The 15,993-nt window shown below is 35.9% G+C and overlaps 1 protein-coding gene across 2 annotated transcripts in view; it reads right to left on the reverse strand.

Moving 5' to 3' along the window:
• LOC127863387 (E3 ubiquitin-protein ligase TRAF7-like) overlaps window positions 1–15,993 on the reverse strand; it is a 36,006-nt gene that overhangs the window by 12,855 nt on the left and 7,158 nt on the right. Inside the window, exons 3-13 of one of the 2 annotated variants that reach the window (XM_052402899.1) lie at window positions 15,820–15,963; window positions 14,820–14,923; window positions 14,386–14,507; window positions 13,241–13,374; window positions 12,148–12,168; window positions 8,326–8,419; window positions 5,901–6,042; window positions 4,968–5,072; window positions 3,735–3,887; window positions 1,923–2,009; window positions 563–698 (exon numbers count right to left, since the gene is read on the reverse strand). In XM_052402899.1, coding sequence (XP_052258859.1) covers window positions 563–698; window positions 1,923–2,009; window positions 3,735–3,887; window positions 4,968–5,072; window positions 5,901–6,042; window positions 8,326–8,419; window positions 12,148–12,168; window positions 13,241–13,374; window positions 14,386–14,507; window positions 14,820–14,923; window positions 15,820–15,963 — 1,242 coding nt within the window. The remainder of the gene's footprint in view (window positions 1–562; window positions 699–1,922; window positions 2,010–3,734; window positions 3,888–4,967; window positions 5,073–5,900; window positions 6,043–8,325; window positions 8,420–12,147; window positions 12,169–13,240; window positions 13,375–14,385; window positions 14,508–14,819; window positions 14,924–15,819; window positions 15,964–15,993) is intronic. The other variant, XM_052402900.1, reaches the window with a different exon arrangement.

Raw genomic sequence — 15,993 nt, forward strand, 5'->3', positions numbered from 1 at the left:
TTATCATCCGGAAACCATTTAACTATTTTGGGTCACCGTGACCTTTGACCTAGTGACCTGAAAATCAATAGTGGTCATCTGCGAGTCATGATCAATGTAGCTATGAAGTTTCATGACCCTAGGCATAAGCGTTCTTGAGTTATCATCCGGAAACCATTTTACTATTTCGGGTAACCGTGACCTTGACCTTTGACCTAGTGACCTGAAAATCAATAGGTTCATCTGAGAGTCATGATCAATGTACATATGAAGTTTCATGATCCTAGGCATAAGCGTTCTTTATCATCCGGAAACCATTTTACTTTTTTGGGTCATCGTGACCTTTGACCTTATGACACGAAAATCAATAGGGGTCATATGGGAGTCATGATCAATGTACCTATGAAGTTTCATGATCCTAGGCCTAAGCGTTCTTGAGTTATCATCCGGAAACCATCTGGTGGACGGACATACGGACCGACATGTGCAAAACAATATACCCCCTCTTCTTCGAAGGGGGGCATAATAATTTATATATAATTTTCTAAAGACATGACTGTGTTAAGACCTATACCCCACTTACCAGCTATAATGTACTTAGATGTGACTGCTAATGAATAAATGGACCCAAACTGATGGTCCACCTTTCCGCGCAGACTGAATGGCTCGGTTACACTCCATATGTCTATAGTGTTGTGTGACCCACTGAACAACTTGTCCTGAAGACAAAATGATGTTCAACTGTCAAAAACATTGTTCACATGTAACTTTACCCTTATATTACTAACTGATCTTCAAAACTAAACCCCTAACAAAATAAGCTTTAATAATGATGCCATTTGTGCGGGCAAAATATATAATTATTGATTAAACTTAACAAGTAAAAATTATTAAAATTAAGCTAGGGCATACATTCAAAAGCAGGCATTATTAATGAAAAGCTAACAGAATAAATCTTAAAGGACCTTATGGTGTTTTATATTAGGTGTCTGCCATGCAAACTGTAAGGTTCTGGGTTTGATCCCCACTTGAGGAGCATCCTCGAGACCCTCTTTAACAACACAAACAACTGATTCTTAATCAGTGCTCAAGAGCATCTTTATAAACTGAAGGCTTCCTGCTCTGTGAAAAGGGGGTTTAATGCATGTGCTCTGTGAAAAGGGGGTTTAATGCATGTGCGTAAAGGGTCATCCAAGATAAGCCTGAGCAGTCCGCTCAGGCTAATAAGGGACAACACTTTGGGCTTTAACTGGTTTTTTGTTAAATAGGGTCTTCCTTTAAACAAAAAACGATACAAAAGCAAAAAGTGTCATCCCTGATTGGCCAGTGCGGACTGCACAGGCTAATCTGGGACAACACTTTATGCACATGCATTAAAGGGATCTTTTCACGGTTTGGTAAATTGACAAAATTGAAAAAAGTTGTTTCAGATTCGCAAATTTTCGTTTTAGTTATGATATTTGTGAGGAAACCGTATTACTGAACATTTACCATAGTCCAATACAGCCATTATATGTATCTTTTGACGATTTGAAAACCTAAAAATTATAAAGCGTTGCAACACGAAACGATTGAATAATTTGGAGAGTTCTGTTTTTGTCGTTTAAATTTACGAAACTACGAAGATTGCTTATATAAGGTATAAAATACCTATGCCGTGTATGCTCGGCGGAATAGCCGAGAGGGCTAATGCGTTTTTACTTCAGACTAACTCCAGGACTCCGGGGGTCACTGGTTCGAGCCCTGGTACCGGCTACTTTTTTTTAATTTATTCTCGATTTTTTTCTGGAGCTTTTAAGATCCAATATTTACATTTATCAATATAAAGCATTTAATGACAAACTTCAAAATATGCCAAAATCTGTGAAAAGGCCCCTTTAAAACTCCTTTCCAAAGAGAGGGGCTCAAATGGATTTTTAATTAAAATAAAACTAATACAGTACCTTGTCAGGGTTAAGTGCCAGGGCTCGCACCCAGTGGTGTAGACCTGGTATCGTGTGTTTCCAGGTCATGGTTTTGGCTTCCCAGATCTGAAGGGTAGAATAACAAAACATTAGTGTCCCTACACAACAACAACAGGCTGCATTTAGATTGTTTAAGCCGAAACGCATATCTGGAGACATGAAGACACAATGTCATCAAATTATGTTAGGCTCATGCACACCATAGATACAGTTACTGTAAAATGGTAAAATTCTCATCAAATTTACTCTAAGAGGCTTGAGGTGTTGCAGAAACGTTTATATTAAACTTGAGATTTGATTTCAATATTATAATATTCGTTATAAACAAAATGTCTTGCTTTGATTATATTAATAATATTTAATAATGATAGAGATATAATAACTTAAGTTCATATTAAATTGAAATTGTTGGTTCAGTTCTTTAATATTTACACAAGGCAAATACCCTTAATTGTAACATGTACTCTTTTACCCAATTTCTGAGCCTCTCTCTGGGAAAATGGGGTTTAATGCGTTAAAGTATGCACAGGCTAATCAGGGACGCCACTTTTGGCCTTAACTGGATTTTTGCTTAGAAGAGACTTCCTATAAATACAAAATATAATACGAGCAGAAAGTGTTGTCCCTGATAAGCCAGTGGGGACTCATTTGCCTAATCTAGGACAACACTTTACCCACATGCATTAAGCCCCATGTTCCCAGAGCGAGGCTTATTTCTCAAGAGCACTGATACATACCTTAATGAGTGAGAACAGCACTGATACATACCTTGATGAGTGAGAACAGCACTGATACATACCTTGATGAGTGAGAACAACACTGATACATACCTTGATGAGTGAGAACAACACTGATACATACCTTGATGAGTGAGAACAACACTGAAACATACCTTGATGAGTGTGAACAGCACTGATACATACCTTGATGAGTGACAACAGCACTGATACATACCTTGATGAGTGACAACAGCACTGATACATACCTTGATGAGTGAGAACAACACTGATAAATACCTTAATGAGTGAGAACAGCACTGATACATACCTTGATGAGTGAGAACAGCACTGATACATACCTTGACGATTGAGAACAACACTGATACATACCTTGATGAGTGAGAACAGCACTGATACATACCTTGATGAGTGAGAACAACACTGATACATACCTTGATGAGTGAGAACAGCACTGATACATACCTTGATGAGTGAGAACAACACTGATACATACCTTGATGAGTGAGAACAACACTGATACATACCTTGATGAGTGAGAACAACACTGATACATACCTTGATGAGTGAGAACAGCACTGATACATACCTTAATGAGTGAGAACAGCACTGATACATACCTTGATGAGTGAGAACAACACTGATACATACCTTGATGAGTGAGAACAACACTGATACATACCTTGATGAGTGAGAACAACACTGATACATACCTTGATGAGTGAGAAAAACACTGATACATACCTTGATGAGTGAGAACAGCACTGATACATACCTTGATGAGTGAGAACAACACTGATACATACCTTGATGAGTGAGAACAGCACTGATACATACCTTGATGAGTGAGAACAACACTGATACATACCTTGATGAGTGTGAACAACACTGATACATACCTTGATGAGTGAGAACAGCACTGATACATACCTTGATGAGTGAGAACAACACTGATACATACCTTGATGAGTGAGAACAGCACTGATACATACCTTGATGAGTGAGAACAAAACTGATACATACCTTGATGAGTGAGAACAACACTGATACATACCTTGATGAGTGAGAAAGAGGCAGTGAAGAGGTAGACTCCAGCAATGGCCATTGTGCAGATGATGTTGTCATGGGCCTCCTGTAATGAGAAAGAGGCAGTGAAGAGGTAGGCTCCAGCAATGGCCATTGTGCAGATGACGTTGTCATGGGCCCCCTGTAAGAGAAAGAGGCAGTGAAGAGGTAGGCTCCAGCAATGGCCATTGTGCAGATGATGTTGTCATGGGCCTCCTGTAATGAGAAAGAGGCAGTGAAGAGGTAGGCTCCAGCAATGGCCATTGTGCAGATGATGTTGTCATGGGCCCCCTGTAAGAGAAAGAGGCAGTGAAGAGGTAGGCTCCAGCAATGGCCATTGTGCAGATGATGTAGTCATGGGCCTCCTGTAAGAGAAAGAGGCAGTGAAGAGGTAGGCTCCAGCAATGGCCATTGTGCAGATGATGTTGTCATGGGCCTCCTGTAAGAGAAAGAGGCAGTGAAGAGGTAGGCTCCAGCAATGGCCATTGTGCAGATGATGTTGTCATGGGCCTCCTGTAAGAGAAAGAGGCAGTGAAGAGGTAGGCTCCAGCAATGGCCATTGTGCAGATGATGTTGTCATGGGCCTCCTGTAATGATGATCAGTCTTAGAGAGCTGTAATAAGTAAATTTAGGACAAACCACATGCATCGGTAATCCCTTCATGCAGGGGTTAAATGATTTAAATGGATCTTTCATTATAGATGATCTTCAAAGCAGCACAGTAATATATAACTTAAATATTGTACTATAAATAATATCTTCACATCATGTACAATTCAAATCAAAGCATGCATTATGATTCTTCATCCCCATATAACTTTTGTTGATGCTTCGCTTCTAATGGAAAGCCATGATAATTGAATTCCAAAACATCAATAATCCAAATCACTGTGTTTTTGAAGATAAATAACGATTCATCAACAACTATTTAACCCTTTCCCAAATTCCCACTTAGAAGCAAAGTGAAAATGGCTATGTGCAAACAGCATAAAACCAGAACAGCCTGTGAAAAACTCGCAGTCTGTTCAGGTTTTATGCTGTTTGCTGCTCATCAGTATCTAAGGGTTGGAAATAAAGCCTTTAAAACTAAAATCTTGTAAGAAAGGTTGTTTATTAAATTTAACTTTCTGATGGACTACAGATGCGTTAAAATATGTGTCTAAGTGGTAAAGGGATAATAAGTATTAAATTTCAAAATCAAATTTTACGAAACACAACTCACCGTGACTGATTTCACTAGACTGTAGTCCTCAAGGCTCCAGCAGTAGATGGTGTTGTCATGGCCACCAGTGTACAGGTTGTCACCACCAATACACATGCACTGGACCTTTCAAGGAAAGCAGAACATTCACTCAAAATTAAAAGTAACTGCAGCTATTCATGCAATAAACCTTTAAACACAGCGAAAATAGTTGTTAAGCAAAAAAAGATTTCTACAAACACATGTATAAAACTTTTATGTCACCAATACAGTCAATGACAGTCATCATCAATACACATGTATTTGCTATAAAAATAGTTATTGACAATAAACGAAGTATCACAGGGTCTTGAGGTTCCAGATTTGTATAGTGATTTTGTTATAATAATATAGGTCTAAATAGAGCATGTTAAACAAAGAGTGTGGCCATTTTTGACCTAAGAGAAATGATCTAAACAGAGGACAAGATTAGAATGATACAATATCAGATATTCAAGCTTTGTTTAAAAGTTTATTTTTGAAGTTTTCATTTTGAATATATATGTTTAACCCTTCAGCTGAGGACAAAATAAATTTGAACAACACAGGTATCATTATTGCAAAGTTTTATGAGAATCAATGCAGTGGCTTAGTATGAGGTATCATTTAAATGAAAAAGTTTACAGAAGACAGAAAACGCATGAAAAACAAAATATTACTGCAACATATTATTATTTGTGGGAGAAATTTTTCGTTAATTTGGTGAGTTGATCTATGAATTAAACACAACCATGTCTGAAAATAACTGTCCCAACATCCTCTTATGTATTAAAAATAAGAAATCCAAAAATGAACATAAAATTCAATTTTTGGGAATCCACAAAATTTCATGGGGAGAAATATAAATGATTGAACATTATCTAAACACAGAGGAGGGTAGGGGAGGAAGGGGGTCAGGAAAGGAGTCAGTTATACCGTGTCAGCATGCCCCTGGATGGTTTTGATACAACCCCTCTGCAGATTGTCCAGGTCCCAGATCTTGACCGACCTGTCTTTACCCGCGCTGTACAGCTTGCGGTCCTTACTTGCCATGCACCATACCACATCTTGGTGACCCCTGTTATTAAGTATTATTGAGCCCCTTTCTGAGAAAACTGGGTTTAAGGAAAGTGTTTAAAGTGTTTTCCAAGATTAACCTGTGAAATCTGCTAAGGCTGATCTGGTACCACACTTTCTGCTGTTATGGTATTTTTTGTTTAAAGGAAGTCTCTTCATGGCAAAAATCAGTTTTAGTTGGAAAGTGTCATCTCTGATTTACCTGTGCAGACTGCACACACTAATCTGGGACGACACTTTACGGACATGCATTAAACCCTGTCTTCCAGACCGAGGCTTATGTATATGTTATAATGCACTTCATTACATACATGTACTCATAGCCTATGTTCCAACTTACACATTAAGTTAACCCTTTACCACTTAGATACGTATTTAACTCGTTACCACTTAGATACGTATTGAACTCGTTACCACTTAGATACGTATTTAACTCGTTACCACTTAGATACGTATTTAACTCGTTACCACTTAGATACGTATTTCAACAAATTTGAAGTCTCTTTGAAAGTTATATTTAATTCAACACCTTTATTACTTAATTCAAGTTTTAAAGGCTTCATTTTCAACCCTTTGATACTGATGAGCACTGAGCAGCAATCAGCATACAACTTGAACAGACTGTGAGTTACTCGCAGGCTGTTCTGATTTTATGCTCGTTGCAAAAGCCATTTTCACTTTGCTTCTTATGGGGGAAAGGGTTAAATATGTTGGCAAAACAAGTGTCCTAATGTATAATCAAATATGCACAAAAAAGTAAACTTCCAGCCTTAACGCTTTGATTTAAATGTAGCATTTTATTTTTCCATGAACAAGAAGCTGTGGCAGACAGTGTATACCATCAAAAGAGTGCATTGTTGTCAATAGGGTACAGTAAGAATTTGTGATTGAACAAGAGGCCCATGAGGGCCTGAATCGCTCTACTGGCTGGAAATAATAGGGCTCAAGCCCTTGATAGTATGAACAATTTGAGTAAGTTTTAAATAAACAGACCCTAAATGGGAAATTTATCGCATAAACAAGAAGAAACATAAAATTTAAACTTCAAATGGCTCTTTTCAACAATTGTGTAATTGGACAAATTTTCTTCACTCTCAATGGGGTTCAGGCCCTTGATGATATAAAACATCCGTTGAAGTTTCAAAAGGATAGAACTTTGTATGTAAACAAACAAGAAATGTGTTTGTCGGAAACACTATGTCCCCTTCTGCGCCGCTTTGATTTTTTGCGTGTGACCTTTGACCTTGAAGGATGACCTTGACCTTTCACCACTCAAAATGTGCAGCTCCATGAGATACACAAGCATGCCAAATATGAAGTTGCTATCTTCAATATTGCAAAAGTTATGGCAAAATGTTAAAGATTTTCATTTTTTCTCAAATTCAAGGGGAGATAATTCTGGACTTATAACTCCGATATTGCTCATTTTTAATAGGGTTTGACTCATCATTCAGATACAAACACTGTGCAAGTTGGGTATTGATTGGATGAAAACTGTGGACTTTATTGCGTAAACAAGCCTTATTTCACATTTTTCTCAACTTGAAGGGGAGATAATTCTGGACTTTTTACTCTGATGTAACCCATTTTCAATAGGGTTCGAGTCCTTATTAATATAAAGACACTGAACAAGTTTGAAAAGAATCGGATGAAAACTGTGGACTTGATCGCGTAAACAAGAAAAAGTCTAACGCACGCAGGTACCACGGAAACCATGCCATGACATAAGCTCTTCAGGCCTTCGGCCAGTAGAGCTAATAAAAAAGCAATAAGAGCTGTGTTTGTGAAACACAATGCCCCCTACCACACTTCGAAGCTGCACAGTAAATATTTCAGATATTTTTTTTAGAAAATTGAGAACAAGTCCAAGGCCTGTATTTTTGTAAAAAAAATGGACCTGAACGAAACTCAAACTTGATCTGTAAGTCATGTATGTAGACTAACACAACAAAAATAAGGTCAGTATCTGAAAGCATTTAGAAAAACAATATCAAAGGCATTCATAGGTCCAAGGCCTGTAAGCCCATTTTTTACATTTTTTTACACATTAAAAAATGTGTGTAATACACTTAATTTAGAATAAGAAACATTTTGGAAAAATCCACTAATTTCCGAATAAAAACGAATGTTACCCAGTTTAAGTCCTTCCAAAATGAAACTTCCAATGGTGTATAAAATGTGTTTTCCCACCAAAGAGGAAATCTGGATTACAACTTTAAAATAGGTATCTAAGTGGTAAAGGGTTTATGAAGGCATCTATTCTGCTCTTGTGTACAAATCTAACCTAAGTGTCCCAATACATTTGAACTGGAAAGGCATGTTCCATTTATCCATTCTGCTACCTGGCGGACTTCCTGACAACGAGTGGCGAATTGAACCTGAAAATACAAACCCCATTTTTGTTTCATAAACCTTTCTTCTGTAATTATTTCCATCTTTACTCAACAAGACAACAAAGAGGAAGGTGTTTACTAGAATGGTCTGTCTGTCTGTAAATCTGTCCGTCTGTCTGTGTGTGTGTGTCTGTCTGTCTGTCTGTGTGTGTGTGTCTGTGTGCACATATGATCCTAGTTCTGGGAAAACCAGACTAAACCCTTTCCCGCTAAGATACGTATTATGGCGTGTTTGTAGTCCCTCAGGAAGTTAAATTTAATTGAATAACTTTCTTACTAGATTCAAGTTTGTAAGGCTTCATCTCCAAACCTTAGATACTGATGAGCAGCAAACAACATAAACCTGAACAGGCTGTTCTGATTTTATGCTGTTTGCATATAGCTATTTTTACTTTGCTTCTAAGTGAGATAGGGTTAAATTGCTTGTGCATGAAGTATCGTCCCAGATAACCCACTGCAGTCTGCGCAGGCTAAGCGGGGGCAACACTTTCAGTCTAACTGGAATTTCTTTAAGGGACGTCCTTTAAACCAACAATTCCGTGGAAAGCAGAAAGTGTCCACCCTGATAAGCCTTTGCTAACTGCATTGTAACTGGATTATACTTTCCACACACGCATTAAGCCCAGTTTAAGGTCTGGAAACTTGACATTGCAACAACACAAAATAATCATAAACATGTGTGATGTTATGATGGAAGTATAAACAGTAATACATGTACATGTATGAAGATGTTGCATGTTAAGGTTTACAAATTTCCTAAGTACAAAAAGATGGAATTATTCAGCATAAATTGAAGGTCAGAGTTATGCATCTTGGTCACTGACCTCACACAACAACCCCAAACACTTTAAATTTTTATTCTGTTTGCAAAAAAAATAAATTTTGGTAAAAATTTAGCAAAGATACTACACATGTTTCGTAAAGGTCAATACTTTTGAAAACACTTTTTTTAAACAATATGTCAGTGTGTATCAATATATAACAAGATACAGTCAAGTTACCATTACCGGATCATTACCCATAGCGGATCACTTTGATGTTTAAGACTGCGTATCGCGATAAATAATTGATATATTTAGATAATATTTTGCACACAGCATCTTCAAGGCCTGTTCTTTAAAACGCATTGATTGAGTCGTAATCGGAGCTACTCTGTGTCAAACATTTTGGTATGTTTTGCTGACATGTATATAGGACTATGTTCACTTCCGTCTCGTTTCCAAATCGAGGTTGAACATTTTTCGCGGCCACATGCTATAACTTTGTTGGAAAGTAATAAGTTTACGCATTAATTTAAAGGCCATTTAGTAGACTTTTTGCCTGCAAAAGTCAATTTCAGTTTTAATTCGTGTTTAAGATTTTTCAACACCTTAAATTAAATGAAGAATAAGGGCAATAATGGATCAAGCGTGATAATATACGTATTGATAATATATATTATTAAAATATATGCAAATCTTGTTGATTCTTACAATAAATTATCTCAATCTTAATAAGATGTTTTATTTATAATCCATGTTCAATATCGATGATTAGATATGATTAAAACACTTTACATAGTTTACAAGATGCCCATATCTTTTCGATCTTTTTATGATTTTCAACAGATAATTCACACAAGAACACCATGCGTAAAGTGTAGATACAAGATCACATATAGAAAACAATTAATAACAAAAAAATAAATATAATTTATGACTGGAAATGTAACTTGGTCATTGTAAACAACACAGTTCGTGTTTTGACAGTTCAAATAGCGTGTAAGATGCCCCCTGAGTGGTTTCGATCACGTGATCCGTTATGGCTACAAGTGATCCGTTAATGCATGAATTCTGCCGCTTAAAAAAGGTATCACAAATACATTTTGCCTGCATTTAAAAATAATGTGCTAAATCAGTAAGAAAAGGTAATATTTAATCAAACTGGTGTAAAAGAAGTCTCAAAACATTTATTGCTTTTCACCAGAACAACTTTATTACGATACTGATCCCGTGATCCGGTAATGGTAACTTGACTGTATATCTTATTATTTATATTAAAATTATTATAACAGTGTTTTCCTATCAAAATAAGGAATGAACTGATTAAATGATTAAAAGATTTCTACAAAATCCTGTTACTATGGAATTATATTAAGAGAAACATAATGGGCAGTTATTTTGATGTAAAGACACAAAATATTAAATTTAACTCAAGCTATAATTGATTAATTAAGTACAAAAAGTCAATTTAAATATTTAGAGTCTGAATACATTTGTATTTAGGAAAAGATGCTACTATACTTACACAGACAAGAGATTGACGGCTAACAACTTAAATTTTTTCGTTAGAAAGTAACAAAGGGCTTAGATTTAGAATAAATGGAATGCATTCAAAAGTTCAGCAAGGCATTACTTGTTAATTGTTTTAAAAGACAAAAAACAGAATAGGTTATTCTTACTTAAGGATGTTAACATCATTGTTTACATACATCTACAATAGCAGCAGGAAGAAAATACAAACTATGCATCATTTTGAAGAAAGATCAATTTACAATATAACAAATAAACATTTGTTTGTAAGAATGTTATTACATAGTGACCACATAATGTCAAATGTAGTTAAATAACTGCAACACTTATTGCATTATTGTTCATAAAATTTCATAAGTGAAAAAAATACAAATACCTATTTTAATCTTCATATATAAAATATTTTACTTTTTAAACATTAAAAACTTTATGCTTTTTTTAAATAGAAAAATACATTTATATGAAGTAATACTAACGAGATATATGATTGCATAAATCCAACTTTATACTTGTAAGTCATTTTCATTCTTAGTCAAATAGTTTTGGAAATATAGGATTGAGAAATGCTGATAACATTACAGCTCTTTGATATAAAATAATACCCCCATCTATGGTACACTTAATTGTAGTTAAGTATTATATAAACAGGAAACTATAGTTGATCTATAGGGATATGGTTCCTTAGTGAATATTAAATACTATCATTTTATTTAGAGCACAATAAGGTATAAACCTAATATCTCCAACAGTTTACTATTTACAAAAGACAATTAACTTAAATCATACCCCAATGTTTACCATATATGCACAAAATTATATACCGGTAGATGATCTAGAGGGTTATATATGCTTGTAGGAAATTACAGAATTTCATAAAATTAAATATTGTAATGACTTTAAAACTTTTTGCATATCATAAGTACCTTGTTCCATGTAATTTATAAGCATTTTTGTCATTTCCCAGAAATAGTGTGATGTTGATCATGGAAGCTCCTCTTTATACAGAGTAACTAATGTGTTAATTAAAATATTGTGATTTTGTTAAAGAAAGGAACACTATTACCGTACTTACTCTTATCGATCACTGTTATTGTAAATTTTGGAATAACAAAGAAATTGAAAACAATTGAAAATAGTATGTTTTGGCAATTCAAATTTCTGAATTCATCAATACGATGTTCTTCCATATCACATCGTGCTTGTTTGGTCAGACAAGTCAGAAATCAAAAAACAAGATTTTTTTCAAAAACTCGTTTCTACAATATAACTTTGCTAACCAGAACTCCTTTGCTTAGAAAGCATTCACAACACAGTGGGAAATGCATTTAGTAGCATTTCGTGCGGACAAAAAGAAAGACTGAAATTGACGTAGTCTAACAGTATTGTATGTTACACACAGGCGTCTGACATGCAAGGACTCACTCTGGTACGTCTGACGTATGCCTAGAATCACAAATACAGACAAGCTGGAAGAAGCAATCTGTGTGACAACTGTAGTAACACCATGAATGATTGTTTTTATATGTCCATCCAAAATTGTCCCATAACTTTTACTGAAAACTCGGGGCATGCATGATAATACTATGTACTTGACTAACTCTCGACATTAACGGTAAAATGCTGATGTAGTAAAGATGCACATAAGCTTTGTTTTTGTAGACTATACAATATAAAATAATATTTGCATCCTGTGCGATTTGAGCAAAATACATCTAATTAAATGATTGTCATCATTTTGGATATTATTGTTATTGAATATGATTAAGTGGAGAATGGCTTGATTGTTTTAAACACTCATTCCAGCCTGTCCTACTGATCATTGATGAGCGTCTCTAAACTATCTACAAGCCTCTATACTGGTGGACTACCTCCAGTAGTGAAATCAATCATTTATAGTGGACATGTGTTGAAAACACATCAGCTTCTGACCACCTCAATTTAACAGGTTTTGTTTTAACCATTTCCAACTTAGATACGTATTTTGACGCATTTGTAGTCCTTTCGAAAGTTACATTTAATTCAAGACCTTTTTTATTAGATTCAAGTTTTAAAGGCTTCATTTCCCACTTTTAATAGTAAAAATACTGCTTTGAAGCAAACAGCATTACACCTGAACAGACTGCTAGTTACTCGCAATCTGTTCTGGTTTTATGCTGTTTGCACATGGCTATTCTCACTTCTGAGTAGGAAAGGGTTAAATCAGAAATCCGCAAATTTACCAGTTAATTTTATTTTTATTTTTTTAACTTACAAAGTTGTTATTTATTGAAAAATCAAAACATTTCATGTTGATAAAAATATACATAATTTCGCAATATCTACTTTCTATGATAACAATATTGACTACATTTCATGTTTAAATCCAGTCTCATTTGCAGTTTACATTGTTAACTGAATTTTATTTAAAGGACCCAAAAACAGTGAAATATCAATTTTATCACACCGATATTTTCATTACTTAGCAAGAACAGAAGTGACTTTAATTTGGTTATGGTGTCACACAGTCTGAACTTACTGGAAGACGTTGACCTTGGACGACCTTCCCCTTGACCCCCCGGTGACCCATATGACCTTCGGTTTCTCATAGTAACCACCTGCTCTATAGAGGACACCACCGTCTCATACTTCTGATTGAGCTCTTTTAAAGCCCTAAAAAAACAATGAACAGTTAATTTTATGCACCTATCAATATTGTCCACCAGGGACCTACACTTCAAGGTTTTAGAACTGTAAAGTTACATTTTTATTTTCTGTTCTTTCTTGGCATATTTTCTATAAAACTGTTTATACCCTCCCTCATTAAACCAGAAAAAAATACCAATAAGAAATATTGGTAGCCTGACGTAATTTAAAAAATAATCTTAAAACAAGAGATGTGTTTGTCAGAAACACAATGCCCCCTATTGCGCCGCTTTGAAATTATTTTTTTTGACCTTTGAACTTGAAGGATGATCTTGACCTTGAACTTCCACCACTCAAAATGTGCAGCTTCATGAGAATGCTGCTTTGACATTTAATTTTTTTGTTGACCATTGACCTTGAAGGATGACGTTGACCTTGAACTTACACCACTCAAAATGTGCAGCTTCATGATAATGCCGCTTTGAATTATTTTTTTTTACCTTGAAGGATGACCTTTGACCTTGAAGGATGACCATGACCTTAAACTTCCACCACTCAAAATGTGCAGCTTCATGAGATACACATGCATGCCAAATATCAAATGGCTATCTTCAATATTGAGAAAGTTATGGCCAATGTTAAAAGTTTTCGGAAGGACAGACAACATATATTTGACATTTGACCCTGAAGGATTACCTTCACCTTCACCTTTCACCACTCAAAATGTTCAGCTCCATGAGATACACATACATGCCAAATATCAAGTTGCTATCTTCAATAGTGAAAAAGTTATGGCCAATGTTAAAGTTTTTTTCGGACGAACAGACTGACTGACATACTGACGGACAGTTCAACTGCTATATGCCACCCTACCGGGGGCATAAAAAATATTGTCAGAAAGAAAAACAAACTTTGAACTTACAAGATTATTTGAATAAACAATGAATATTCAATAACCATGCAGCAGATGAAAATTCTAGATGTTGCATAAAGCAGAAATCATTCATTACAAAATCGCTCCACAAAAGTTCATCTTACTTGTTGCACTCGGTGAGTTGACCTTGCAAGGATGTGTTGACCTCCTCCAGCTGACCCAACCTCATGTTCAGACTGGACACCTGCTTCACTAGCTCCCTATTGCTGGTCTCTAGCTGGACAGTCTGAAAACATTTCAACCTAATTCTGGGAAAATGGGGCTTAAAACATATATGCAGTGTCCAAATAGGCATATACTAATAGAAATAAATAGTTAATTAATTTCCCTATGCAGCTCTAAGGGTTGAACCTTAATAAGTTATATAGAAAACATTTATTCTAAATTTTAATAGTTTTGGTTCAAACAACAGGATTTTTTATCAATTCAAAATGTCCCAGGCGTCATTTTTAAAAATAGCAACAACAAAAACATTGCAAATTTTGTGTCAGATGAAGCTCTTGAATATAGAGAATTTCCTTAACTGATGCAGCCTCACCTTTTGCTCCAATGCACTGCTGACCCCGATGGGCTGAAGGGCCCTGTACCCACATGTGGTCTCATGAAGCTGAGTGTCCTCTTCTCTCCCTTGGAATTCACACCCTGAAGTTGTGACAGACGGTAAAGCACTGATCAAAACCCTCAGATGCCTGTTAGCTTTGCCCTTATAACTGAGCTTAGCTCTTGGAAAATTGGACTTATGGGAAGTGCCTTCAGTTTTCTCCTTACTAAGCTTGTATTGTCCGCTCAAGCTAATCAGGGATGACACTTTCCACTTTTGTTATATTTTTCATTTAAATGAATTTTTTTCTTAGCAAAAATCCAGTTTAGGCCGAAAGTGTTATGCTAGATTAGCCTGTGCTAACTGCACCTGCTAATCTGGGATGACACTATGCACAGGCATCAAACCCTGTTGCCCCAGACAGTGGCTCAAATTTTGAAACAAGCTTGCTGAGAGTCTCACTCTTATAAAAGAGTGTCGTGTTCTGACAAAACTGGGCATAATGCATGTGCGCAAAGTGTTGTCCCAGATTAGCCTGTGCAGTCTGCACAGGCTAATCAGGGACGACACTTTCCACCTAAACTTGATTTTCGGCAAGGAGGGACTTCCTTGAAACTAAAAATACCATAAAAGCGGAAAGTGTCGTCCCTGATTAGCCTGTGTGGACTGCACAGGCTAATCTGGGACGACACTTTACGCACATGCATTAAGCCCAATTTTCTCAGAACAAAACACAAAGAGTCATTTTCTTGTCTCAAGCAATAATAATTATAAGAACTCAGAATAGTTTTGCTAAATAACTGATTCAAATGACTGGTAAAGCAGGATAAACTATCATAACAACGAATGTTTTTATACCGAACACATGCCGACAATTTCATAGAAAGATTTGTTAACAGATACAACTTTAATGAAACATAAAACATCAATTTAAAACCCTGTGTAATACTAATATGGTTTCAGGGGTACATGGAAATCTTACATCTTGGATACTTACCTTTGTTACTATGAGAACATTTGTTGTAATTACACACTTTCTTATGTTCTACCATTTCACACTTGCGGCACTTTGCCTCGCAGCTGGGGTTTGAGCAGGGGACGATCTTAAACTGACAGTTCTCTTCATGCTGGACCCTAGTTCCTGAAAAATGTTCAGACTTCTGGGAATACA

This window comes from Dreissena polymorpha, unplaced genomic scaffold (genome assembly GCF_020536995.1).
Source record: "Dreissena polymorpha isolate Duluth1 unplaced genomic scaffold, UMN_Dpol_1.0 chrUn007, whole genome shotgun sequence".
Lineage (NCBI taxonomy): Eukaryota > Metazoa > Mollusca > Bivalvia > Myida > Dreissenidae > Dreissena > Dreissena polymorpha.